Here is a 26,920-nt window from a genome sequence, read left to right as displayed (position 1 = left end):
GGAAAAGATCGGTGCTGCCACCTGGGGGGTGAGCATCTTCTTGGTGCGAAAAGTACGGCCCGCGGTAGGGGGTCCCAGCCCCCTTGCCCGCAGCTCCTTCGGCGACCGTGCGATGACTGGGAAGCTGAGGCTGGTTGGTCGCTGACCGTCAGGCAGAGCATCTAGGTTTTCACCAGGAAGGCCCCAAGCTTCAGGAGGACTTGTAGAGCTGCTTTTTGAGCCTGTTAGGTGGTGTAAAATCATTTCCATGAATTATAATTTCCACAATCCCTTAATGGATGGATTCTATCAATTTGTTCAGTCGCCCCTTGATTAGAAGAGTTGCGAGCACAGCAGTAGGAGGTGAAAGGCCCTCATCCTTCTCTCCTACCTGGAGGCCAGGGTTTCCGGTCTGCACAATCGTGCTGTGTTTTTGTAGACCGAGCAGGGGCCTGAGGACGAACGACAGGCCACCTGACTTCCGGGCCCCGCCCAGTAGCCGATGGGAGGTGCCTCTCTCGGTTTCCCTGTTTGTAAAAGGAGGGGTCAGATCAGACAGCTGCAGAGACACCTTCCAGCTCTAGGTTTTGTGTCTGTAGTTGGAAGTTGACGCACATTAGCTTCTGCTCTGGGTCTCCTGCAGGATCCCCCGAACACTGGAAGCGAGTTACTCCTTCTGAAGACCCTCCGGCACCCGGTCCCCCCTGCCCTCCCGCCTGGAGAGCCCAGCTCCGCCATCTGCCTTAGGACCCGCCGTGCTCCCAGCCCTCCTCGGGCACCCCACCCCTCCTTCCCTCCCGCGCTCACGCCCCTTCTTTTTGCTCCCACAATTCCTATCCCACACCTGTGTCACGGCACTGATGTACGTGACCTAGTGTACCTATTATCCATCTTATCCCCTGCTGGGCTGGGTTGCGCACCTGGAATGGGAGGGAAGCTTTGCATCCCCGTCACTGTCCAGAGCCTGGCAGATAGACCGTCAGTGCATATTGGTTGGAAAAGGGTGGAAATTAGTGGAGAAAAGTGGGGTTCTGGCCTGGAAGTCTTTGAAATTCTGCCATTGGGAATGGTAGATGACCTGGACCCGCCTTGTGACCGTGTCAGGCTAAAACCAGACAGGACCAGACCTGGTCCCGCAGAGGCTACATAATGAATCAGACGCACAAGTTAATTTTTCATCTTCCGTTTCTTGGCTGTCAACGCTGCTCTCTGACTTCTGGGAGAAAACGGTGTTTTCTGTTCCTCGGTCGTCTTCTTCACGTACTCACCTCTCCTCCCGGTTCTTCTTCAAATACATCCAGAGACTTGCCGGAAGTATCCTTATTTTATTTTTCTCTCAGCGAGGTCAGCTAGCCAGCTTCGCACGGCAGTCGGGAGAAGGTTAAGAGAGGACCCAGAATAACTTCCCGGCTGCTTCTGTAGGACCGGAACGCTGAATACATGTAAGGCTTGAAAAGGTCGACTCCCTTCCGAGGGACGGGGGTTTGATTTCATCCGTTATGCGGTCTTTGGCGTAAGGCTTACTTCATGCACTGGCAGAGATGGAGATTTACGGGCTAAATGTTATCACCAGCTGAGACTTGATGAGATCTCAACTGTAGCTCCTGGATGGAGTGGAGAGCAGCCATTTTGGTAATAAATAGAGAACAGCATCTAATTTGTAAATTCCTCTTTCTGTTGCTAAGTTTAATCAGATCAGTGCAACTGAAGGGAATTGTTGATGACCAGAAGTTATTTTCCACGCCTTAATCTGGCCAGGAAGCATCACTCCTAATGGAAATGGTGTGCTTCTCTGACAGTGGCAGGGAATGACATTTGTCATTAGACTAGCCCAATTGTCGCATATTAAAAAATATGTTGGGCCCCAAATCTATTTAAAACCAAACTGGAACTGAGGCCGCATATCACTCTGCTACTAGTGTCACTGGTTCAGAGAAGAAAAATTCTTTCCAGCTGAGCTACAGACCTCTAGCAGTACCAGCCCCAGAGGGTCCACGGCCCGTGACATTTCATCTTGACCAAACAGAAGCGCCCAGCGTGAGGCTCGATGGACCACCGTGGAGGCCAGGTGTGGTCCCAGCCTCTCTGGCATGGCAGAGAACAGGTGCACAGGACAGAACACAGGCTCCGGCGGGTCCTGGCCTCAGTTTAAGGTTAAAAAGGAGAATTAAAGGGGCACAAAAGGGGGGCTTAGTGCGGCTCTCTTTTGTCCAGTCACGCTTAAATCTTTTTCTCGTGAGTAATCACAGTTTTTACAAATTGTCTTCTCACAAGCTGTGAAGCATTTCCAGGGCAGGGACCCTGTCAGGGTAGGTGACTGTTAGCACACAGTAGGGACATCATGAATATTCATGAAGCACTGACAACCCCAAAGGGAACGTGGTAACTGCAGCCCACCTTGGGGAGCGGCGGAGAGCTCAGACTGCAGGTGACCTTTTAGATGCAAACGAGTGGTCCTGAGGTCCTCCTCTTGGACCCGCATTTTGCTTTTTCACCCCCAGTAAATCCGTGCAGCGTCTGGGCCTTGCGCGCACCGAGAATTATTACTGATGAAGCACCTCCTCTGACCTGTATCACCTTTAACCCTCACTTAACCCTCCAAGATCGGTGTTATGGTCTCGGTTTTTTAGATGAGGAAGATGGGGTTCAGATGATTTGCCCAAGACAAGACAGCCAGTAGGAGGCTTAGCCTGGTCCCACACCGAAGCCTGTCCGGCTGTGAAGACCACCCACTTCCTCTTTTGCCAGGCAGCCCCTATGGCCTGAAACACCTGGTGACGGGAAGGGGGTGGGGGGACGGGGGACCTGGTTCGTGGGCTCAGCTCTCCCACTCAGAGCTCCGTGAGCTCGCACAAACCCTTCCTTCCCTGGGCCTTAGTTCCCCAAGGAAATGTGAAAGCGGTGCTGACGTAACCCCGGCTTTCTATAGATCCTGAGCCTCCGCTGGCCCTGCCTTTCTTCGAGTGCTGTGCTCCAGCATCATGGGGCTGGGCCAGGGAGAGCGTGTCCTCGTTTTGCAGACTCTGGTCCTCTCCCTCTCGGCCGAGCAGCTGGGCCAAAGGGGAAAGTGCCCGCCATCTGAGGACCTCGCCCGGCCTCCCCCTGCCCCTGGCAGCTGACCTCCGCGGTCTCTGCTTTTCTTTCCCAGAGCCAGCATCCTGAAAAATGTCATCTTTGCCTTGAAGGCATCCAGGGGTAGAATCTCAGCGCTGGAAGGCATCCCAGGGGCTCTCCCTGCTCACACCCTCATCCTGTCCCCACCCCGCCCGTCTCCTGTCCCCTCCCACACCCGGCCAGCCCTGCAGCCCCTCTGTCCTCACCCTGCTGACCTCCCATCTGCCGGGGGCTCGGTCTCCCACAGTATCGTGGGAAGAAGGCGTAGGCTGCACCTCCTCTCTGCTTCCCAGATCAGGCAAATGCCCTATCTACACGCCTCCCTTGCGAACCACCAGGAAAGGATTTCCCCGGCAATGCGATCAGCAGAAGTAGGAGAGCTGCTTGAATCTGCCAAGTGCCCCGCCAGCCCCCTGCCCCTGCTCACTTCACGGACCACTCACCCCTTCTCGCATGGTAAGCCTGTTCCGCGCCCCACCCTGCCCCCACCCCCTGGTGCCCCGTGACACCGTTTGAAAACCAGAACTTCTGTGTCCTTTCCTCCCCTCTGGGTTTCCTGAGCCACTGAGCCCACAGCGCGAGCCTCATAGGAGCCAGGACCCTGAGGGGAGCGGTGTCGGGGCAGCAAGGCCCAGGCGACCCAGGTTGGCCCCCCTTGAAGTCATTTCTGACGTGGGCATCCCATGTCCTGCCGGCGCCTCCGGGCCTCTGGCTGTGGAGACAGTGGTCCCTGGTCCCTGGGTTTCAAACCATCTCTCTCTTCTAAAGAACAGTCATCCTCTCCAGCAAGCCCAGGTCTCCTGAGAAGCTCTGCAACAGTTCTAAGATTAAGACTTAGATAACGCCTTTTATGGGGTTCAGGCCTCAGAGGGCGGATCTGGAGGGCAGGGCGGCTTAGTGGAAGGAGTGGAGGCATCGTCCCGTGTGAGTCCGTCCGCTGTCCTTGCTTGTGTGCTGTGGGGCAGGGTCCCCTCTGGCCCTCGTGGGTCACCCGGCTGCGGGCCTTCCCGAGTCGGCAGTGGAGAAGGAGGGCCTCGAGCAGGGCCGGATCCGGGAGGCAGTGAGTGGACGAGGCGAGTGGGCATCTCCTGGCCCCTGAAGGCAACCAGGCCGTCGTGGGGACGTTTCTGACGCGCAGGCAGACTCTTCACCCTCCACCCCTTTGGTCCTCGTAGAACCGACCTGCTGAGCAGGCGGAAAAGACTACCTGTGTTTGGAGATGGAGACCAGGTCCCCTCACCCCCCTCTGGGAATGACCTCTCCCTGTCAGTGGGCTCATCCTGTTCACCTTGCCTGCACCCAGAGGTGTGGGGGTCAGGTCCTGACAGCAAACAGAGGCTTGAGAACTGGGCGATTTAAGGAGAGGCTCATAAAAACGCAGGCGCCAAGGGTGACAGCCCCAAATGGACCTTGACGGCGCTGTCCTGCTGGTGCCTCCCGCGGGCCCTTTGCAAAGGGCAGCCTCCCGGGCACCGGGTGAAGGACAGACCCCAAAGCCACCCAGCACGTCGGAGCAGCCCTGAAGCCCCACGAAGACGCCAAGTGTCTACTGTAATTCCACAGCCAGTACCACTAGGACCTGGAAAGGAGTCCAGAGAGTTCTAATGTGAAGTCTCTGGCCTCGAGAAAGCTACAATTGTGTCAGGGAGACACCTGTGAAATACACGTGAAATAAGAGCAAACGAAGAAAACAAATGGAAATTCGTTGGTAATATTAGCAAATATTTACAGCACTTTCCGTTTTACAGTTACTTTACAAATGTTATTTCATTTAGCGCTTCTCAGAAGCCCTTGACATAAATAGCACCGTTGTCTTTTGTTTTGCAGATGAGGAAACCTGGGCTCAGGAGGGTTAAATAACTCACCCAGACACACCGGCTGGGAGGGCTGGGACTAGGGCTTGCATCCTGGCTGTTCCTGAAAATTCTCACAGACCCCAGAGTTCTGGGGGGCTCAGAGAGGGGACTCGGGGGCAGCAGGTCGGTTCAGGCGGGGGCAGCACCCACACCCTCCAAAAGGCTCGCGGGCCAAGGGAAGGCAGCCATAGGTGACACCCGCCAGCGACACAGTCCTACTCCAGCAAAATGTCATTTACAAAAGTAGCGACCGTCTGGGTCTGGCCTGAGGGCCGCAGCTCCCCGACCCCTGGGATAGGTGAAGGGGAGATGGACGGGGCCTCGTAGGAAAGCCCAGAGGCTGGGATGAAGGTGGCCGTGAGGTGGGCAGCCCCACCTGGGCTGGAGTTCTGCAGAAATCACGGGCACAGGGATGTGGGGGGAAAGTGTGTGCATCAGCGAGGGCCACCGTAACCACGTACCATGGACCAGGCAGCGTGAACAGCAGACATTCATCTTCTCACGGCTCTGGAGGCTGGAAGCCTGAGATCGAGGTGTCGGCAGGGCTGGTTCCTTCTGAGGCCCTGAGGGGAGATGGCTCTGGACCCGTCCTTGGCGTGTAGACGGCCTCTTCCCCACCCCCCCGGGTGTATCCCCATCTCCCCGCCGTGCATGCCTGTGTCCAGATTTCTTCTTCTGATAAGGGCACCAATCATAAGGGATCAGGGCCCACCCTTGTGATGGCGTTTTAATTCAGTCACCTCTTTAAAGACCCCCCAGCTCCAAACACAGCCACACTCTGGGGTTCCAGGGGTCAGGGTTTCAACCTGTGAATTTTGAGGGGACACATGTGGCCCTGACAGACAGGATGGAGCCCGGTTACGGGGGTTTGGGATTCCAGGTTGGAGTCAGCAGGGCAGGAAATTAGGACTCCTTTTGCTTGTTAACCATAACTTGGATCAGTACTTTCGGAAAAAGAATACTAATCAGACCACTTGTATGCAAAAAAGATGATAAAACGGTGTCTGGCCAAGTAAGTGGCAAAGTCAGTTCTCTAGCTCCATCTGTGAGTTCGTAGGAGGCTGGCGACTAGATCCTGCCATCGGGCCCGCCCAGGATTGGCAGTTGGGCCAGCCCTGGAGAAATGCAAGTTCAGGTTGGCTGAGAAACGCCCTCAGTTCCTCCGGCCCCTGACACCCCCCGGGATGCCTGGCCCTGCGCCCCCAGGCCTCTTCCACCAAGAGCCGCCTGGAGGATTCCTCCACCCGATGGTGAGGCTCCCAGCTCAGGTCTGGGCACTGCTCTCAGCCAGTCCCAGGAGAGCCCAGCCGCTCCTGCTGCCCCAGCCCACAGACAAAGGCAGGCTGGCGTGGTGACGGAAGGCTCCAGACTCCAGACTCGCAGGCCTGCCCACGTCCGCCCACGTCCGCCCCTCGACCTCTCCCTGGAGCTTTGCCCTGAGGCCGTCTAGGCAGTCCCGTTGCACAGAAAGGTCTGAGGCAGAGGGTAGGGCAGTAGCTGGTGTGACAGGGGGTCCCCAGATGTAATGAGTCGACCCGCAGGGGGCTCGCGAACCCCAGTGCTCCAGAGGACACCAGTCTCCACGACCACTTGGGTCCCGTGCACGCCCAGCACGGTTCACGTAGTTTCCAGTCTGAGATTATCCTGTGGTGGAAGTGGCTTATTACAACCAACCCGCCCAGGACCCACACAGCTGCTCTCTAGCAGACCTGGGACGTCATCAGCTCCTGGGAGATGAGAACTGTGCACCTCCCTCGAGATGCAGAAACGTGGTCCTGCGAAGTGCCGTTCGAGCACGTTGCCCCCAGGAGTGGAAGTTTGGAGGGAGAATCCGTTCTTGGCAAGGTGGAGTCTGTACGGCTCACTGATGTTCCTAAAAATGTAATTATGTTTCCGCCACCTGCAGTGGCAGCTGTTAATTACTCTTTCATGAGAATCTCATTTTCTTTCGGAATCTTCTCAGCAGAAGCCAAGGGACAGGACAGCCCAGAGACCCAACATTTGATCCACAGTCCCTGGTAACGGTGAGGTTAGAAAGTCAGGAAACTAGCCTCCCCTCAGCATCCTCCCTGAGTCCACTCAACAGCACATTTCATTCCTCAGAGGCCTTTCTTTACAGGAAAGGTGCGCCCTGGGCCCTGGATTCTCTGCCGTCTTTCTGCCTCAGTTTCCAACCCACCGGTCATCTGAGTGGCTAGTGGGAGACTCAGGCTTGCTGCCTCCCCAAGAATAGGGCCCAGCATTAGCAATCCCAGCCTCGGCCGGCCTGGACTCTCAGTTTCCAAGATGAGCCCAAGGCGATCTCTAGGGTAACAAGTCCCTAAACGAGTCAGCTGTGGCCTCTGTCTAACCCCTTAGAAATAGAAACACAGACCATCTTCACCCCATCAGGTGCTTGTGGGATAAGCTATCACAAATTAATAGGATCTAATATGTGGATGTAAACTGTGATTTAAAGCGAGGAATCTTTAAATCCACACCTTGACCCCAAAGAGCAGCTCCCCAGAGACTCCTGCCCACCATCAGGGGCATGACTGGAGGCTCTTCCGACCACGTTCCACGCGGGCGGCTGCCGCCTGTGCCCGCGTGACTCACCAGGCCTGGTCAAGTTCAGTTATAGAGGGAAAGGCCGTGTTTTTATCAAGCTCTTTCTAGTATTTTTAAAGTGATCACATAGCTATTTATGAAGTCAAACAAGACGGGACAGTATCGATGCCAAAGCCAGAAGCTGGTTGAGCTTCTGTGTAGCAGGTCCGTGACCTGGGCCCCCGCCGGCCAGGACTGTCCCCTCAGGCGTCTGTGTGGACAGACAGACTTGGAGGCTGGCAGCCCGTTACCCCGCCCACTGCCAAATCAAAGACCCCTCACGACGAGACGCTCACCTGAGTGACCCTTGTCCTTCTAAACTGACGTGTGTCTTTCTAGAAGGGAAATTTGCTGTCATCCATTTCAACTCGTCAACTCTCAGCCCTGTTTTCGTGTAGGGATTTTGAGAAGTGAACAAATGATGCTACTGGTTGTAAAGTTTCTATTTATTCCAAGCTTTGTGTTGGTTGTTTTTGGTTTGGGGTTTTTTTGGTGTGTGAAGCATTGTTTTAAACTATTTTCTTTTTTTATTAAAGTATAGCTGCTTTACGATATCATATTAGTTTCAGGTGTCCAATATAGAGATTCGATATTTGTATAGACTATATTCCATTGAAAGTTATTATAAAGTACTGGCTGTGTTCCCTGTGCTGTACAATATAGCCTTGTAGCTTATTTATTTTATACATAGTGGTTGGTACCTGTTAGCCCCCTCCCCTATCTCCACTCTCCCCCCTTCCCTCTCCCCACAGGTAACCACTAGTTTGTGCTCTGTATCTGTGAGTCTGCTTCTTTTCTGTCACAGTCACTAGTTTGCTCTATTTTTAGATTCCACGTATAGGTGACGTCATATGGTATCTGTCTTTCTCTGACTTATTTCACGGAGCCTAATACCCTCCAGGTCCATCCATGTTGTTTCAAGCTTTGAATCGTGAAGATAGGTGTGCTTCGGAGACGGCTGTTTCCGTGGGGTGAAAACAAGCCTGACCCTTTGCTCTCATGACCGAATCTTTGGGATTCCCACTAACAAGGAGGAATGAGTTGGGACCCTCCTGGGTATCCGTCTCCTCAAAATCAGTGCCCACCTGCCAGTGTAGACACTTCTGCGGGAGTGACCCCTTCTCCCCAGGATCCACTGTTTATTTTGTGTTGTTAATTCATGTGATTTGGGGTTTGGGTCCTATTTTGTTCTGCGTTCTTACCTGTTTTGATTTATCAATTTTTACTATCTCTTAGTTTGTTTTTGGAGGTTAGCGGGACGTCCTCTGTGCGGTCGCCAAGTCCCCTGTTTCTTTCTTTGCCTGAGGCTGACCCTGAGCTCTGTCCACGTCTTACTCCTGGTTTTTGACTCTGATATCTTGTCTGTGAGAGGAAGCGCCCGGAGGGCTTGCTTGATTAGAAGGAAAGGGAGTTCGCTTGGTCTAATCGCCCCCCAGAAACCCATTGTGATGTCCCCCATGCCCCCGTGCGTGTAAATTATGTGCTGGTGCCCACGGGGTAGGGCGGGAGCGTGCTTCTCCTGGTGTGCGCGTGCGTGCGTGAGCGTGCATGCGCGGCGTGTGTGCGAGGGGAGGATAGCCTGTCCCACCCAAAGCCACCACCTCCTTGTCCCTTCAACTGTATAAAGTCAGCAGACATGACAACCAGCGGTGGCTGAGCCCTGTTGGGGCCTTTCCTGTGAAGAGCGCCGGCCAAGGTTAAGGTCACTGAAGGTGCCACCTGTAAACGCTGTGAAATCCAGCACCACCGTCTGCCTGCTCCCCATGCACCTGTGATGCCCCCAGAGCCTGCTCGGCTGTAGGAATCCCATCTCGTCTGGGGTGTAACCCCGGGGGCCATCGAGGTGAGCACGGGGTGGGGGCCCAAGACACCTGTGATCCGGTCCGAGCCCCCAACCACTGTGTGACCCGGGCACCTGGCCCTTCCCTGGACCTCACTTCCCTCTCCTGTGACGAGAAAGCTGGGCGATGTCCAAAGTCCATCCAGCACCAGGCTTCCTTGAAATGACGTCTGGATTTGTTTTCACCCAAGTTTATGGAGAACGAGTCGAGGGTGGACACAGGACAGTCCAGCGTGTGGGAAGCCGTGGGCTTTCCGGCTGTGTCTCCCACATTCTCAGAACGAGTCTCTCACACCTGCCCGACTTGACTTCATCCAAAAGAAAAGAAACCAGGAACGCCCCACATCCAGCAGCATCCGTACGACCAGTAGAATTATCCGAACAGCGTGATCAGTTCTTGGGCTGTGGCAGCCCCGGGGGCACTTGTCACTGGTCCCACGTCACCGGATGCCACACCCTCACTCATGCAGGTTCTGTGGCCACTGAGGGCTCCTGACCTGCCCGCCAGATGAGGGCTGCTGACCTGCAAGCAGGGCTGAGCCATGACCGAGGATGTGACGGCCATTCTAAAGGACAAGGGTGGGAAAAATAAGGAACTCCTTGTGTGTCATGTTAAAAGGGCCATAGAAGATGAAAAAGGAGGAGAAGAATTCTTTTGAGATAAACTTTTATTTGGAATAAAAGATAATAATAAAGGGAATGGCTTCTTCTAAGCCACCAAACTGGGCTCCAAGCTAGAAAGCTCTGGCTGCCCTGGAAATGCAGGAGGAGCCTGGCGACGGGCTGGGCAGGTCGGCCATGGTGGACTTGGACGGGTTGTGTCCCAGCTTGGCCTGTTGACGTGGAAACATCAGGATGCGTGGGGAGGTGGTTTTCTTGCCGTCTGTCTTCAGGCCACATCTCATCTCAGTGGTTTGGTGGGTCCCACACGGAGACTCCTCATTCCTGTGTCTGCAGTGGGATGCTGGAAATGGCTGTTCCCTTTGAGCTCTATTTCAGGCTCTGTCCTCAGGACCCAGCATGCAGGACGAGGGACGAGGGACAGACCCTCCTCCAGATCCATCAAGTGGCTCACCCCCTAGAGCAGCCCTTGCCACAGACAGGCTGGGCCCCAAGTGTGGGGATGAAGCCCCTTAGAATGGGGAGGGGGGTTGGGAAGAAATAAGAAACATAAAATACCGTCATGAAAGCAGTTCTTTTTACAGCGAGGAGCAGACGCAGATGGGAAAGCGTGTGCAGCTTGTCCGAGGGCAGGGGGCCGAGGGTAGAGGAGGGACTCGGGTCAGTGTTCCCAGGCGTCTCCTCCCACTATCCCACTTAGAGTGTCCTGGGTGGCAAGGGTCACCCTCGACGAGCAGCGGGCGTGTCAGTCGAGGACATGGGACCCGGCCGGGGGGCTGCAGACTAACCGTTCTCTCCCCTCTTGCCTCCGCGCCTCGCTCTGCATCCCTTCGACCCGACCCTGCAGTGAGCATGCCCACCAGTGAGACCGAGTCTGTCAACACGGAAAACGTGGCCGGAGGCGACATCGAGGGAGAGAGCTGCGGGGCCAGGCTGGCGTGAGTAGGCGCGGGGGCGGGCAGGGAAACCGAGTCCTGGTGGAGAGGGGAGCCCTGGGGGCAGTGTGGCCCTGGCTGGGAGCTGCTCTGCAGTCCTGTGCTTCCCGGGCAGGGGTCTGACTTTGGGATTTTGAGCCCCTTTCCATGCCATCAGAGAAGTGTGTGCGTGTGTGTGTGTGTACGTGTGTGTGTGTGCGCGCGTGTGTGCGTGTGTGTGTGTATGTGTATGTGTGTACATGTGTGTGTGTGTGTATGTGTGTGTGTGTGTCTGTGTGTGTGTGTGTGTGTGTGTATGTGTGTGTGTGCGTGTGTGTGTATGTGTGTGTATGTGTGTGTATGTGGGTATGGGTGTGGGTGTGGGTTGGGGGGTTCTGAAGTCTGTCTCTTCCCAGCCCCTCACCCCTCTCACCAGAGCAGCTTTGTTGGGTTCCCTGGGTCCTGCTAAGCACCCTTTCATTTCTGATAAATGTGACCTGGAAGAAAAGCAGACAGGCAAGAAAATACACCGGGAGACGTGGGTCTTACCTGCAGCTCTGAGTCACCCACCCAGTGAAGGGAGCACAGGTGTCTGAAGTGCAGACTCAGCTAATAAAAGTGCACCTGTGCCAGCCCAGCGACCCTCCCCAACACAAGCCCCAGCCCCCGGCTTCCCGAGCTGACTGGGGCCCAGGACTGGGCCAGGTGTGCGGAGGGACGGCCCCCGTGGGTTACCACCATAATCCATCTGTCTTAGCTCCATCTTAAAAGCGGACACCAGCGGTCCCTGGGAGATGTCCCCCCACCAAGAAATGAAGGGGAAATGGCTTAACTGCTAAAAATGAGCAAACTGCTGGTTTCATTCCCAGAGTCCACAGATTGAAGCCATGTTCCTTTAGGGGTCAGGCTGACCTTGAGCGTCAGGCCTCCTGCAGCTTCCACACTCCACGGTGGGAAGTGGGAGCTGCTTGTCCTGGTGCCTGGGAGATGTAAGACTCACCCCAGAAACCACAAGGGCCAGCGCACAGAGGGCTCGGAGGAGGACCAGCCCCGAGGTGGCTGGGCGTCTGAGTCGCTCCGTCGGTGGAACGGCTCCTAGCTCACCTCTCCCCGCCAAGACGCCTCCGTATCTGGGCCTTTTCAGAAGGTTTGGGTACATCTAACCTGGGCCGGGCCAGCCTCCGAGCAAGGGGGGGGAGGGCCGGAGCGACTGTTTCCAGGTCACATGGGCCTCACCATCCCTCACCCTGACAGCGGCACCGGGGAGTCTGCACTGCTGATTCCCAGCATCGTTGGGAAGCAATTGTTGTCCAAATGTTGCTAAAATACAGGGCTAATTACGTTCTGAAGCAGCGGGCTGAGCCCTTCCCTCTTACCTCCTGTTGGAACCATACAAACAAACGCTTGGGATTCTGGACGTTGGCCCCGGGCGGCCACGCTAGCGAAGGTGGATGGCAGGTCCCCAAAGGGTCGGAGGGAAGGTGACGAGGACCCCGCCCTCTGGCTCTGGGCCCACGTGACAGACCCGGAGAGGCCGTGGCGCTGGCGCTCAGTCACTGGAGGGTGTTTTGGGAGCTCGAGGCCCTGTTGGAAGGAGGCATGTTCCCACGGAGGGAGGAGGCATCTGGAGGACGTTCCCACAGAGGGAGGAGGCATCTGGAGGACGTTCCCACAGAGGGAGGAGGCATCTGGAGGACGTTCCCACAGAGGGAGGAGGCATCTGGAGGACGTTCCCACAGAGGGAGGAGGCGTCTGGAGGACGTTCCCACAGAGGGAGGAGGCATCTGGAGGACGTGCTCTGCAGGCGTCCATGGCTCTGTGGAAATGGGCCGCCCTCCCCACGAATATCCGAATTTACACACCTACTCTGTGCGGATAAAGTGCCTTGTCGCAGTGCCGGGAGGGCAGTATGTCCTTAACAAACTACCGTCTTTCCCCGCCCTGCCCCAGACAACGACCGCCAGCGTTCCTGGTGGGGAAGCAGCGTGGATGGGCGGGGGCTGGGGCTCAGGCTGTGACAACCAGGGAGAGGCTAGCGTTTCTGAAGCGGAGAGCGAGCAGCCCATGCAGCGGGATGAGGCCTGGCTGAAGATGCTTCCGAGGGGGCACGGCAGACAGACAGGGCCTGCAAAGCGATGTTTTGCTGGGGAGGGGGCAGCCGGGCGGGGGAGGTGGTGAGGGGAAGGAACTGTCCTTCAAGTCTGAAGACAGAAGCGATACAGACTGAAGGCACCAGCGGGGCTGCAGGGTGTGGAGGCCGGGGCTCCGCTCTGGACCACGTGCTGGAGACCCCAGCGTAGAAGCGATGCGTGCGGCCACGCGGCACCGGGGTTGTCCACGGGCCAGAGGCCAGGGCTGAAGGCTGGGAAACAGATGAAAAGGTGCCAGGAGAGCAGACAGGCACAAGCCCGGAGGCCACCGGGGGAGGGGCAGCAAGCCCGGGCTCTCCGTTCACACCCTCATCAGGCAGCAGGCCCGCTCGGTGCTGGGCCGAGGTGACACCGAGCCCGAGAGCAAGGTGACACCACCTCCCTGGAGCTCACAGTCTGGTGTGAAAGTGACACGGAGCTGTCACTGTAAGTTGGGAAAAGCGTTCAGAAGGCAGCGTGACTGTAATGCAGGGTTAGTGATGCAGAGACGCCTTAGACTGGCAGCTTAGGGAAAGCTGCTTTGAAGGAGGAAAGTTGGAGCTGAGAACTGGAGGGGGCGGAGGAAGGAAGGATCTTCCAATCAGAGGCAACAGCGGGTTCCGAGGTGCTGGGGGGATGAGGGAGAGAAGGCAGAGCGTCCAGGGCAGGCCTGGGTGGGAAGGGGCGGGGCTGGGGACGGAGCAGAGCCGCGTAGACCCTTGATGGCCTTGGTCTTTGTCACAGACCGTGAGACATCGTGGAACATGGCTGGTTGGTTTGGTGAGCCTTCCATCCTTGAGGACCCTCGGACATTAGGAAGGGCCTGTGCGGGAGCGAGAAGCCCTGAGCGGCGGGCGCTCAGCGCAGCGGCTGCCGTAGCCGCTCTGGGGGTGATGCTGACGCGGCTCAGGCCGGGGTCACGTGCGGAGATGGAAAAGGGATGCATTCTCTGCGTGTCCTAATTGCAGGAGCTGCAGCCTCGGGGCAGGCAGGGCGGGAGCGGGCCGCAGGGGACCCTCCCTCCAGACGTGAGGCCGTGGACGGGGAAAGGCAGTGACCCCGGAGCTGCTGGGCCTCGGCCTTCCTCAGAGCGGAGGCAGGACCATCGTCAAGACAAGAAGCCCACGAAGGAGACTGGCACTTACGGGACAACGTTGCCTGAGACTAGGGCGCAGCTGGCGTCAGAGAGGGACACACGGACTTCCACAGAAGTACTCTGGGGTGGACCGAAGGAGGGAAGAGAGCCGCGCGCCAGGAGTCCCAGATCTGGGCCTGGGCGGCAGCCTCAGGCTCGCCCCCTGGGACGTGCAGGGCGGCTGCCCGTTGGCTCCTAGAGGGGCCTGGGGACCGCCTGCGGGGACCCCCTGCACCTCTTCTGTGCCTGCGGCTTCTGCAGGAGAGGCCCCGTGAGTGAGGCAGGCTGCACCTTGTAAAATGGCAGACCCCAATCCAGCTGGTGTGTGCGAGGTCCCTTTAGTCTCAAAGCGCACAGTTCTATAAAGAAGGTAGAGCCAGAAACGGGCTCCGATGCAGAGGGTCGATGATACCGATGGACGTGCATCTCATCACAGAAGTGAGCTAGGGGTCCCCGGATAGCACGGGAGGTTCAAGCTAGTGGGTCCCCAAGAGGTGGACTGTGACGGGGGTCCAGGGTCCGGCCCCTCTGGCCGCACCAGCCGTGCATGGAGTCGAGGTCATCGCCTCAGACGTGCGTCAGCCTAGACGGTGCCTGCAGTACCACCTGACGGACGTTAGGGCGAATCGGGAGGATTCGGGGAATCGCTGTGTCACACGGCAGGGAGCAAACATACGGGCTCACGACTCCAAGAAGCGGAAAGGCTAAGCATACAAGCAGCTCCCAAGAAGTTCAAATATTTGTCCAATAATGACAAATGCAAACTGAGTAACTGAGTGAAGCAGAGGGGGTTCCAGGCGTGTCTCCCGTTTTAAACCTTCACATCAGCAAAGACAACCGCGGTTTCCTGGGAGGTTGGTTGTGGAGGCCTGAGGGAAAGAGGCAGCTGGGCTGGACAAGGGTCAGGCCCACCCAGCAGGGCTGCGCTCGCGGCCTTACATGCGAGGTACCCACTTTCTGTACCTGCTGCTCTTCAAGAATCCACGGGAAACATGGGGAGGAAGTCCTACCTTATGGAGCAGTAACTGGGGGGACCCCGCACGCCTTCTGAGCAGGCTGGTCCCCAGCAGGGTCTGGAGCAGCCGGGCCCCCCGGTGTTGTGGACTCGCTGGGATCCAGGGGGCGGCACCCGCCACCCGGCTGGAACGCAGGGCCCGCAGGCTCCCGGCTCCCCTGCCCACCGGCGGCGTGAGCAGCTCTCCAAACCCCGAGCTGGTGGCCACCTCCCAGGACACGAAGGCTGCGGAGACCGGGTGCCCCTGGCCCCACGAAGTGCACTGACCCTCCTACACGGGGAGCGTGAGGCCCTCCGCTCTCCCATGCCTGGGCTTCCCTTTGTCTCCAGACACGTGCCCCCGAGGACCCCCCTCTTACCTGGGGTGCTCCAGTAACACAGGGCTTGGAGGGGTGAGTGCTTTGGACCCAGCGAGCCTGGAACAATGCTCACAACCTGAGAGCAGCAGTCAGGCTTCAGCGTGGCGCCCAGGCTCGCACGCCAGGGCACGCAGCCACGGGGCAGGGGAAGTCCCCCTCCATTTCCTCCACCTCAGAACATTCCAGAACACCCAGGAAGGAGCCACAGCCAGTGACCACGCTTACCCAGGACGTCATCCCCAACAGGAGCCCTGGTCCTCCCGCGCCGCGTCCCAGAGTCACTGCCTGGGAGACGCGGACGCTCAGACCTCAGTGCCCCACGTGGGACTTCTTAAGAACCCGCCTTTGCGGACGACCCACCGGAATGAGAGGGAGGCTTACAGGGAGGGCGTGTGGTCTGCACTGAAGGCCCCCGAGAGGCCTCTGGGAATCTCCGAGAGAAGGTGGGGCCGGGCCAGGCCCTGTGGCAGAGCTGCCGGGCTGATGACCGCCCATGCTAGCTCACGTCCCTCAGCGAGGGGTCAGCTGTCCAGCAAGCCTGGCTGGGCTAGAGGAGGGAGCCCCCCGGCTCCCCACCATCCAGGCGCAGCTGGAAGACATTTGTTTTTCCTTTAAACTGTGGCCCTAAGTAAGGTGCCACCCGTGGCCCCGGCCTCCGCCCACGTGCCGTGTAACGTGATTGAAACCTGCAGCCCTCGCAGCGTCTTTGGGTGGGAAAGGTTATCAGCTGGCTCGGAGCAGTAAAGGCTGCTGGCTCTGGTTCTCAGTGCCCCAGAGACATAATTATCTCACGCACGATGGCTCTGCCACCTGTCACATCTTCTGGCTTATGTTTTTTTATAAAAAATAGCAAGAGGGGCTGTTTTCTTGCTTCGCAGCAGAGCTCTCTCTGTGCTGAGCTGGGACAGGCGGATTTTGTCCCCTCTTCATCTCTGACCGGCGCTCCGCACCTGCCTGCCCGTCCGAGCACGGTCTCCCACCCGCGGCCCTGCCAGCGCTCACTCCCCAGACACCAGGGCCTTCCCGACGTGTGGCCTTCCACAGGGCCATCTCAGATGCCTGCATGATCTCTGCCCCCAGCCCGGCTCCATCCGGCCTCCCACGGGCCGCAGGGCCTCCTGGAAGTTTCCACCTTTCAGTACCTCCCCCCTTCTCCGGAGATGCCCCTCAAGTCAGCCACCAGCCCACCCACCGGTGTTTCTGTCCACAAGTCCCCAGGTCTTTAGGGCTGCACACCACTGCCAGCATCCGGGGTCTGTGCTCAGCCCCGGCCTGTTTCCTCGGGCCCAGGCTCCACGCTCAGGCCAGGTGGTGATGGGGCCGGGCTCCTCTTCAGACGGCGCTGGGCCTCTGCCAGCCTGTTCCCGCCTGCAATGTCCGAGGGCCACGTCTGCAGGAGGGGCTCCTGTCCTCCACGACTGTTCTCAGGGCGTGGCCCCCAACCCGCTGCCCGACCCCAGCTGACGGTCTGAGAACATAGCACCGTCTCCGGGGGCCACGTCTCCACCTAGAAGATGCTAGATTCGTAGGTTTGTGGGCTGGGCCAGCCCTCGGTCTCCCCTTCAAACACACAGACACCAGGACGTGCTGACCGCAGGGCTGTCTCTCCGAAGCTGCTCTGTCCAGCGCCCGTGTGGTCACCTGGGGGCGTCTGAGAAAAGAGGGAAACGTGTGTGTCATTTGGTAACGTCTCCTCTTTCCCTTTCAGCCACAGGATCTCCAAGTCGAAGTTTAGGTGAGTGAGATGCTCCTTTGCTGCTGGGCTGGGGACACCCCCGGTTGGGGGCTGAGGGGGGGTCAGCGGAGGGTCTGCTTTCCTTCTGCGCGGCTCTCAGGAAGAGGCTCGTGGATCAGACCAGGCGAGTGGCTCTGGGCTTGGGGCTTGGGGGTTAGTGATTTTGGCGGCCCCGGCCCTAGGAGGTTGTGAGATGCCGTGTCCCCCCCGCCTTGTAATTAAATGAGGATGCTGGTGTGGGACCCTCTCCTCTCCTGCTGTCACCTTCTGCTCCCATGTTCCACTGGGGCTGGAAAATGCAGGCTTTCTCCCCTTCCACTTCCTCTGAAGCCAAGACCTCCTTCACATAAAAAACCTAGGGTCAAGTCTCCCAGGTCCAGCTCTTGTTACAGGAGAGAGCTCAAGAAACGTGGAAAATCCTTTGTCTCCGTAGCGCTCGGACCTTACTGCTTTCTCTCCAGCGTCTGGGGAAGCGGCTGGCGTTCAGTGGGGCCTTAATAGATACTAAGTGGAGGGACGAATGGATCGTCCTGCCCCCGCATGGCATTAGGCTTGACGCAGACTGAAACGAAAGCTCTGTTTTACAGCCAAAGCTGAGAGAGCACTTCGTGCTTCTGCAGTTCCAAAGCCCCCATGCAGGGAGAGAGTACAGGGGTATAAAAATACCTTTGAAAATATTTCCAAAACATCATTCTCATTACATGAAAATGGGTGACTCATAAATGAACAAATGAATGCATGAGTGAATGAACGAACAAACGTGCTCTGGGGGGTGGGAGAGAAATCACAGACTTGCCTGGACTCGCTCCAGCATGAGATGACCCAGGAGACGGGGGCCGTTCTGTATCCAGTGCTCTAGGGTGTAAGCTGTGCTCTGGAAGAAGAGGGGGCACGGGGGTCCACCTGGACCCCTGGACTCTGTTTTGAGACGTGGCTCACCCTGCTGGTACCAGATCCCCCTCTGGGAAGGGCTCCTCCCCCTGCAGCTACTACTCAAGATACAACAGAAATACACAGAGAAGATTCTGTATTCATTCCCAGAAGGCTTATGACTAGTCAGTTGGCACCATCAGTAAACCCATTTTCAGAGGAGGATACTGAGGCTGACAGAGGCCCGGGGCCACGTGGCTCACGCTTGGCCAAGTCGGGACCCACGCCCAGGACCCGGGCTCTGCACCACGTGATGAAGTTCTGCCCAGCTGTGTGTCTAGGGGCTGCAGCAAGGGGTCGGGGGCGCTCCAGGGCACAGCTGTTGAGTTAGAAACATAATGCCGGACACTTACGCCCTTTGTAAAACTTTCTAGTAGCCATGTTAAAAAAGTGAAAAGGAACAGGTGAAATTCATCTTAATATAGTTTATTTAAGCCAAAGCGTCAAAAACATTATTTCAATATGCAATTAATATTAAAAATGAATGACATACTTTATATTAATCTTTCTTTGAAATCCAGCGTGTCATTTACACTCACTGCACGCCCATTTTGGACTGGCCACGTTTCATGTGTGCAGTAGCCACAGGTGACCAGTGGCTACCGCACTGGACAGTGTGACCCCACAGGGTCAGACGGCAGCTGCCTCATCTACATCCTACAGTCCAGTGGTGGTGTCTGTTTAGGGAATAACAAAGGCTGGCAATGGATTGAAAATGCCATTGAAATCACCAAGGTCGACCCTGAGAAACCTCTGTCTGCTGCAGACGCAGGAACGGGGTCCTCAGCCCTTCTGTCTGTCTGATTGTGGCAGCTCACACGGGTATAGGAGGCGCAGGAGAAAAGCACAGTAACACAGGGGAAACGGAGAGAGAATTTCTGCAACTCAGAAGTAACCTCGTAAACAGTGAAGAGCCTGTTTTACCCTAGAAAAGAATCTAAAATTGGAGTTAAACGCACACACCAAGTATTCTCGCTCATTCTCTCAGCTTAACAATGACAAATAATAGAATTTGAGCCTCAAGCTGGCCTATTCCATTTGCAAGACGGTGATACAAAGTCACAGGGTCTTTAAAGGAAATATTAGAGCAGAGGTTTTAGGGAAATTTGGCCAAATTAATGGACTTGTAATATTAGGGCAATACTAGGGTGTTCCCTTGGTAAGCCAAGTCTCTACTTTGAGGAATAAGGAACTTGGCAACATTTGGGGCTCAGAATAGGACTTAGTTACGGAACAGACGATCCTGAACGCCTTCCGCAGCGTGAAGGGATTAGTCAGAGAACATGTTGGGGCTTGGATCTGGACGTCACAGCGGTCTGAAGTGAAGCCCTCGGGGGTCTGAGGTCGGGAGCCCTGTCTCGCCCGACTTCAGAGAAACGTGCGTCCGAGGTCCCTTCACCTCTGCCATCCCATAAGCAATAAGGCACATGCCCAAATTTGCCCCAGTCGCTAATAACCCACTTTTTGGTTACTTTTGTGTAAAATAGTTAAATGTTAAGGATTTTCTGGGTTGCTTGTTCTCAGCTCTGGCCACTGGAAAGAGCCCCAAGTGTCCACCGTTTGGGTGCTGTCTCCTGTTCTAGATGCTTGTCCAAAATTCTGTGCCAAGCAAACTCCTTCAGGAGCACTGCCCCCTCCTCCCGACCCCATCCGCGGGGTCCTAAGCCCCGTCCACAACGCGGAGTGAGTGAGTGTGTGTAAAGTTTGTCTCTGCTGCCCTACCTGCCTGCCGGCCCAGTGGTCCTACTGTGTAAGACCACAGTGGTGGGCTGTGAGCCCATCACAAAGGACAGGATGCAGCCCCTTCCCCTCAGGACCCTGCGATCTCAGTGGAGAAGCTGGAGTCACACGGTAAAGATACTGACCTACAGGAAACGGAGCATCGCATCCTCTGGGGAGGCTGGCTGGCACCCCACGGTGGGCTGGGATGCCCTTCTGTGTGCCCCTGGGGCACCTCTACTAAGCCCGCCTGGCGCGCGGCACCCTCGGGGTCCGTATCACCGACCCGAGTTTCCCGTCTGCATGTTAAGCTGAATAGCTAGTACTTGGCTCGGGGAAGATGTTTCAATAAATGTTTCTTGAACGTGTAGCTAAGTGAGCAACACGGACAGTAAGTGTGACTGGAACTGGCAGCTGGGACGTCTAGAAAAGTGCACCGCCGGGAAGCTGGGGCCCCCGCTGAGCCCTAAAGCAAGGCCCATGGCTGCCCTCTCCCAGAAAGGGAGGCTTGGTGGGGGCACAGCCGTGTCGATGGAAAGGTAGGAGCCAGGCCAGTGCCGGGAAGGGGTCAGGCGGGTCCAGGCGAGCGAGCAGAGCTGTCCGGTGGGAACGCAGCGACGCACGGGTTTGAAGACGTGCGAGAGGCATGTCCGTGCCGCCGTCACCTCCAGGTCTGTTCCGGGAAGTTCCACTTCTCGAGGGGACAACGTTCCCAGTGAGAGTGAAGGGAACGTGAACAGCAGGCACATTCCTCCTCCCTGTTTTATCGTTTAATTTCTATATCCTCCGCGCATATGTAAACACACAAGTGCATTTACACATTCTGATAAACCATTGCATTTATTGTGCAGTAGGAAGCGTTACCAGGACACCAGTTGTCAAGCAAAGCTGTATTTTGGAGGGTGGGAGGCGTGTAATCATCTTTAAATACTTTCTCTGGATGGTAATTACTCCACCCCCGCCCCAGTCCGAACCCACGTGACTCTCCTGAGTGGCTGTCTCGGGAGCGCACGACTCCACGGGTGCCGCCCCATCCGTCACAGCCACAGCTGCAGGGCCTTCAGCAGAGCAGCTCCAGACCCCGGGACAGGCCCGGGCACGTGGCACCCGCATCCACCAGCCCCAAACCTGGGGAAGAGCGCAGTCAAGGTCTGGGTGTGAGACAGAGTTGGAGTCGGTTCCTCCAAAATGTGGAAGAAAGCAACCGTGATTCCTTTGGCCTCCGAATCACAATTATTGGTGATTTTGTAAATGAGCTTGCCTCTACTCAAAACATTCTCTGCAACTACAGTGTAACCTATTGCCGACTTAAAAAAATGCACAATGTGAGGGTTGTGAGTTAAGTCTTATTCGGGGCAAAATGAGGACTACAGCCCGGGAAATAGCATCTCGGAGAGCTCTGAGAAACTGCTCCTAAGAGGCAGGGGAAAGTCAGTACAGATGTGATTCTTTTGAAGGGGGAGGGAAGTACATAGAACCCAGCGCATATTTTCTGCAGAAGGTTTCTGCTCGTCTCGTGACGGTTTCTGCTCGTCACGGGCAGCACACGTCACCGTGAAGGATCTTAGTGTTTTTGTAGATAAGAGGAGTTATTTTTTCCCGGAGCACAGAGGGCCTCATTCCTGATCTCTGCCCTGAACTCCTTTCAGGGGGTGTCGAAGGTCAGCAGCTGCAGCGGCTCGTGATTTAATCCTCGTAGAGGTAGATGGCAAGGGCCAATTGGTAGCTGACGCTAGTTAAGATTGGATATGAGTTTGTCCTGAAAACTCGTTTTTCAGGGGGAAAAAAAGTCTTACCAACTTTGTCTGCAATATCACCAAGCTCGATCGCAGGAGAGAAGCAGAGTCCCGCCCTGGCGAGAGCAGGTACCTAGCGCCGTGGTCCAGCACCGCCGGAGGCCGCCCCCCCGCTAGGGACCACCTGGGCCCCTGTCCCATTGCCTTGTCCCCCCTGCGCCCTCCGCCACCCCTGCTGTCGCCCGGTGGTGTGTCTGGAGCATGGAAGCCTCCACAGTGCATTGGGAACCACCGTCTTCTGACCCCCAGGCCTTTCTTCTCCATGTAGCGACTTTTCCCACCAGTAGCAGCAAACGTCCCTGCCAAGGTTTGGTGCTCCCTGGAGGTGGCGTCCCCTCCCCCTCAGTGACAGGGGTGAGGTCAGGTCAGAACACCACCCCCTTAATCCTTTCTTCCCTCTCTGCCCTGCAAGCCAAAGCCAGGTCCTCCTGCAGCCCCCAGGCAGCAAGGCCTGCCTTGGACATGCCCCTCGCTTTCTAATCTCAGAACAGATTTCAGCAAAGCTTTGGCAGCAGGATTTTCCACGGACCGTAGGTATCAAAAATAACAGAGTAGAAACATAAATAAAGCCAAGCTCTCCAGAGGGCCGTCTGGGGCGTGTGGAGGGTCCCGACAACAGAGCCTTGAGCCTGGGGACCTGGGGACCTGTGACTTCATGCAGATATGAGTGCAGGTGTCCAGGACGACAGCCATCACCACCACCCCCACCTTCTGTCCCAAAGCGGGGGCTCTGTCCTCAGCCGCCCGGTGGGTATCCCTACGGACACAACCTGCAAGTACCTCAAGGTGTTTTCCGGCCGAGCCCCACTCCGCGGGGCGCCCGTGCTGGTGACGGCCTCCTGCAGACACCCCTCCACCCTTTCTCTCTCCCCTGCACTCGTGGTCAGGGTCAAAGGCCTGCTGACTCCGCCTCCAAAGTCCACGTCACCTGACTCTCCTCCTTCCTTGAGTAGAGCTGTAGCCTCCATCGCCTCCAGCCCGACGCTGGCCACGGCGCCCCTCTTACCGTCCCCCAGCTGGACGGTGACCGTGCGGCTGCTCTCGTTGTGTTTGGCTTTCTGGAATCAGATCCCCTCTCGATACAGGGCCCCCACAGTCTCCCTGGCACCCCTGTCCTTCGCTCCTCACATGGTGTTAAACTGGTAACTGTTTGGTCAACGGAATTACCAAATATATCTGCATATTCCCTCGGTATCAGGAGGATGAGATTGGGGACAAGCTGTAAACCCGTCCACCACTGAATCCTAAAATGTGAGCGTTGCCTTGGGGTCATCCGGCTTCACAGTTGTCAACCATGGTTACACATGAGAACCATCTGGGGAGCCTTAGCAAACAGCAACGGTATTTGGGGGTTATTTAAAAATTACTCAACCCCAGACAATCAGATTTCATTGGGTTGGGGCCTGGGGCCTGTTGTGTTTTTGTTGTGTTTTTTAAACTTTCCCCAGGTGGTTCTATGCACAGCCAGGTTTGATGAAAGTCCCTAACCAGAGGCCATGGGGGCGAGTGTCCCGCGGCCCAGGTATGAGCTTTCAGGGCCCACGTATGGCGTGAACTTGCGTGTACAGGTGGGGGCAGTGTGCCCGTTGTTCTGAACAGAGGATGTAATCTCGAAGGACTCCACAGCCTCCCCTTCAAGTCAAGCACTGCTGGTCCAGATCCACCTCCCACTCTTCACGGATGAGGCAGCCAGGGGAGCGCCTGGCGCCTGGGCTGCAGGCGGGAAGAGGGGACGCCGCTGGCTCTGCCCTCACCTGGTGTCAGTCCAGACGCCCAACCCCAGGGTCCTTGGTTTTCTCCTGAAAATCAGGACGCCTGCTTTGCAGACATGTTTAAGGATCTGGGAGAAGGCATGAGAAGTGCCGATATGGTACCAGCCAGACATGGGTTCGCTAGTGGTAACCATTACTAGTCCTAGTAATGCTAGTCTTACGACTTGCAATACTACTTCTAGTGATGCCGTTACTGTGAAATTAAATAACCTCCCTTCAGCTTCAGGCCAGACCCTCACACAAGGCTGGCCTTGGTCGGGGTCACAGGCCAGGGGGCCACAGTCCCAGAGGAGCAGGGACCCCCCCCCGAAGGCCACACCACCAGCCACGAGCCGGTGACCTTGGTGGGACGCTCGTCTCTTTGGCCCTGGTGAGGTCGGGCCAGTTCAGGGGAGGGAGGTGGCCACCTTGGGGCATGTCGGCCGGGGACCTGAATTCACAGCCGCCTCCCGCCCCGTCCTCCTTCTCTGCCCCTTTGCAGCCGCTACTGGCGCCGCTGGAATCGGTTCTGCAGGCGGAAGTGCCGCGCGGCCGTGAAGTCGAGCGTCTTCTACTGGCTTGTCATCTTCCTGGTTTTCCTCAACACGCTCACCATCGCCTCTGAGCACTACAGCCAGCCCCACTGGCTCACGGAAGTCCAAGGTGAGAGGCCGCCCGGCCGGCCTGCGTTCCTCGGGCTGACTCGGCCCTGCCCCGGGCACACCGGACACCGGGCACACCGGACACACCGCGGCCTGGCCGCTCGTGAGCCGCTAAAACGCACCAGCTCACTGCAAAGACGGGGCTCCCCTGGCCAGGCGACAGCCCCCGCCTGCCCTGGCCATCACCATTGGGTCCAGGAGACACGGCCACGAGCGGTGGCTTGTTGGGCTACGTCAGATCTTTGGCTGCCGCCCCTCCGCCCCCAGTGGGTTTTCAGCACCTGGGGCCTCAGTATGGCCTCCAGGTGTGCTGGCCAAAACCTGTGAGGGGCGGAGAGCGCAAAGCCAGGGAGAGGACGAGTGTGGCCTGAGCACAGGGAATGTCCTCCATGGCAGTGGGTCCCACCACCCCTCCCTCTGCCCCGGAAGGGATCTCCCTGGCCAGAGCCCCGGAACCGGCCCGGGGGTCAGGCGAACGCGGCCTGGACCCGGGGTGTCTCCCGGAACCCAGACGGGGCTCGTCTCCCGGTGACGAGGGCAGACAAGGACCCCGGCTCCTGGCTGGTCAGTCTAGGCAGAGGGCTCCCCCTCGAGCCTCACTTCTCGTCTCTGGAAAAGGGGCGTGGCAGCAGCCCTGCTTCCTGGCAGAGTCGCTGTGAGGGGCAGAGGGTGCGGGGGGTTTGCTGCGGTTGTAACTAGACCCCTCCCCACCAAGTCCACGCGGCGAGGGGTGTGTGGCGGGATCGAGCTCTGGGGTTTCCCCGCAGGGATCCGCCACGCTCACCCCCTCTCTCCCCCCGTCCCGCGTGCGGGTCCCCGCAGACACGGCCAACAAGGCGCTGCTGGCCCTGTTCACGGCGGAGATGCTGCTCAAGATGTACAGCCTGGGGCTGCAGGCCTACTTCGTGTCCCTGTTCAACCGCTTCGACTGCTTCATCGTGTGCGGCGGCATCCTGGAGACCATCCTGGTGGAGACCAAGATCATGTCGCCCCTGGGCATCTCCGTGCTGAGATGCGTACGCCTCCTGCGGATATTCAAGATCACGAGGTGCGTGGCCCGTCATCCCCCCGGGGACCCAGGGAGGGGCGCCGCTGTGTCCCGGAGGATCTGCCCTGGGCTCGCGTAGTCGCCAGATGGCGCCTCCGTTAGAGGGTCCTTCGGCTGCTCACACAGACAGCGCAGGGGTGGCAGCCGCGGGGCCTCCAGGGGCATCGGGGACCCAGGCTCCTCTGTCCCTGCTTCACCAGCCCCGGGCCTGCCCTCCACCGAGGTCACAGGCGGCTTCCGGAGGCCGAGCCCTCACGTGTGGGCTCGAGGCAGGAGAAGGGGCTGCCGGCTCCTTTCCGGGCTCCCCCGGAATCTCACCTATAGCTCAGCTCTTGGGGCCGCCCGGCCGCTAGAGAGGGAACCTGCTCTTGTAGCTGGGCCTGTGCTGAGCGTGTGTGGTATGAAAGGCAGGCACGGGGCCTTGACACGCCCCCTCCACCCGCTGCCCGCCACCCACCCGAAGGCTGCAGCCCCCGAACTCCCCCGGGACAGGCGGGGCGGGGACGGGCAGCCACTGCAGGACAGCAAGTTTCCACCGTGTGTGACCCATTCTGGGTGGTGAGACCAGCTTATTGGATCACGACCATCATTTTTATTGAGAGATAATCCACATACTATGTAATTCACTCTTTAAAGTGTCCAGTTCAGGGGTTTTTTATGTATTTGCAGTTTCGCAGCCAACACCATAGTCCCGTTTTAGCGCGTTTCCATCCCCCAAAAGCAGACCCCACGCCCCCTCTTCCCTCCTCCACCCTCCCCTCCAGCACCCATCACCGCCTTGCCTCCATCTCTGCAGACCTGCCCTCTCTGGACGGTTCACGTCCGTACGACCTGTGCTGCTGTGTGACCAGCCTCTTCCACCTGGCCTGATGGTTTCAGGTCTCCCCCATGTTGTCCAGAGATCAGCGCTTCATCCCTTTTCGTGGCTGAGCTGTATTCCACTCTGATCCCTTTTCGTGGCTGAGCTGTATTCCACTCTGATCCCTTTTCGTGGCTGAGCTGTATTCCACTCTGATCCCTTTTCGTGGCTGAGCTGTATTCCACTCTGATTCCTTTTCGTGGCTGAGCTGTATTCCACTCTACGGATAGACATCACGTTTTGTGTATTCGCTCACCTGCTGGTGGGCGTCTGGTTTATTTCTGCCTTTTGGTTCCCGTGAATGATCCGCTAGGAAGCATCGTGTTCAGGTTTTCGTGTGGACGTATGTTTTCCCGTCTCTTGGATACAAGGAGCAGAATTTCTAGGTCACGTGATAAGTCTGTAGTTAAGGTTTTCAGGAAGTGGCAAACTGTTTCCCAAAGAGACTGGACCATTTTACATTCCTACTGGCGATGTACATGGGTTCCAATTTCTCCTCATTCTCGTTTTTAATGGAAGAATGAAATAGGGTGGAAAACATCGGAGTGCCTCACGTGAATGTAAACACGTTTCACAGAAATCCCCGGGATCGTGCCTGGGTCGCAGTATAATATGTATTTCTCACCGTGGGCTGTGGTCTTCCTGGGAGGGGCACGTCAGGAGCACCTGAAGGGGAGGGGTTCCAACTGTGCCCCCAGAAGGACAAGCCTCCCACCCTAGAGTCTGATGCGGGGAGACTGGGTGTCAGTGAGATCCTGCTGGGAAGAGTGGGGTTGGTATCGCCTGTGCCAGGCCCTGGACTTAACCGTCTCTGCACAGAGTCTCCGAACTTGTGGGGAGACGGGGGGTGCTGCAGGGCACCTGGGTGTGAC

At 57.3% G+C, this 26,920-nt stretch overlaps 1 protein-coding gene across 2 annotated transcripts in view; it reads left to right on the top strand.

The window, feature by feature from the left end:
* The window catches only part of CACNA1C (calcium voltage-gated channel subunit alpha1 C), a gene marked incomplete at both ends in the record, with an annotated part of 456,740 nt that overhangs the window by 338,009 nt on the left and 91,811 nt on the right, over positions 1 to 26,920 (top strand). For both annotated transcript variants that reach the window (XM_082850933.1, XM_082850932.1), the window contains 4 exons: positions 10,844 to 10,934; positions 17,257 to 17,283; positions 23,982 to 24,142; positions 24,964 to 25,189. In XM_082850933.1, coding sequence (XP_082707059.1) covers positions 10,844 to 10,934; positions 17,257 to 17,283; positions 23,982 to 24,142; positions 24,964 to 25,189 — 505 coding nt within the window. The remainder of the gene's footprint in view (positions 1 to 10,843; positions 10,935 to 17,256; positions 17,284 to 23,981; positions 24,143 to 24,963; positions 25,190 to 26,920) is intronic.

The sequence above is a fragment of the Leucopleurus acutus genome (genome assembly GCF_964270905.1).
Source record: "Leucopleurus acutus genome assembly, chromosome: 11".
NCBI lineage: Eukaryota > Metazoa > Chordata > Mammalia > Artiodactyla > Delphinidae > Leucopleurus > Leucopleurus acutus.
The sequence above is the reverse complement of the archived record's forward strand: the minus strand, read 5'-3'. Positions and strand labels throughout refer to the sequence as shown.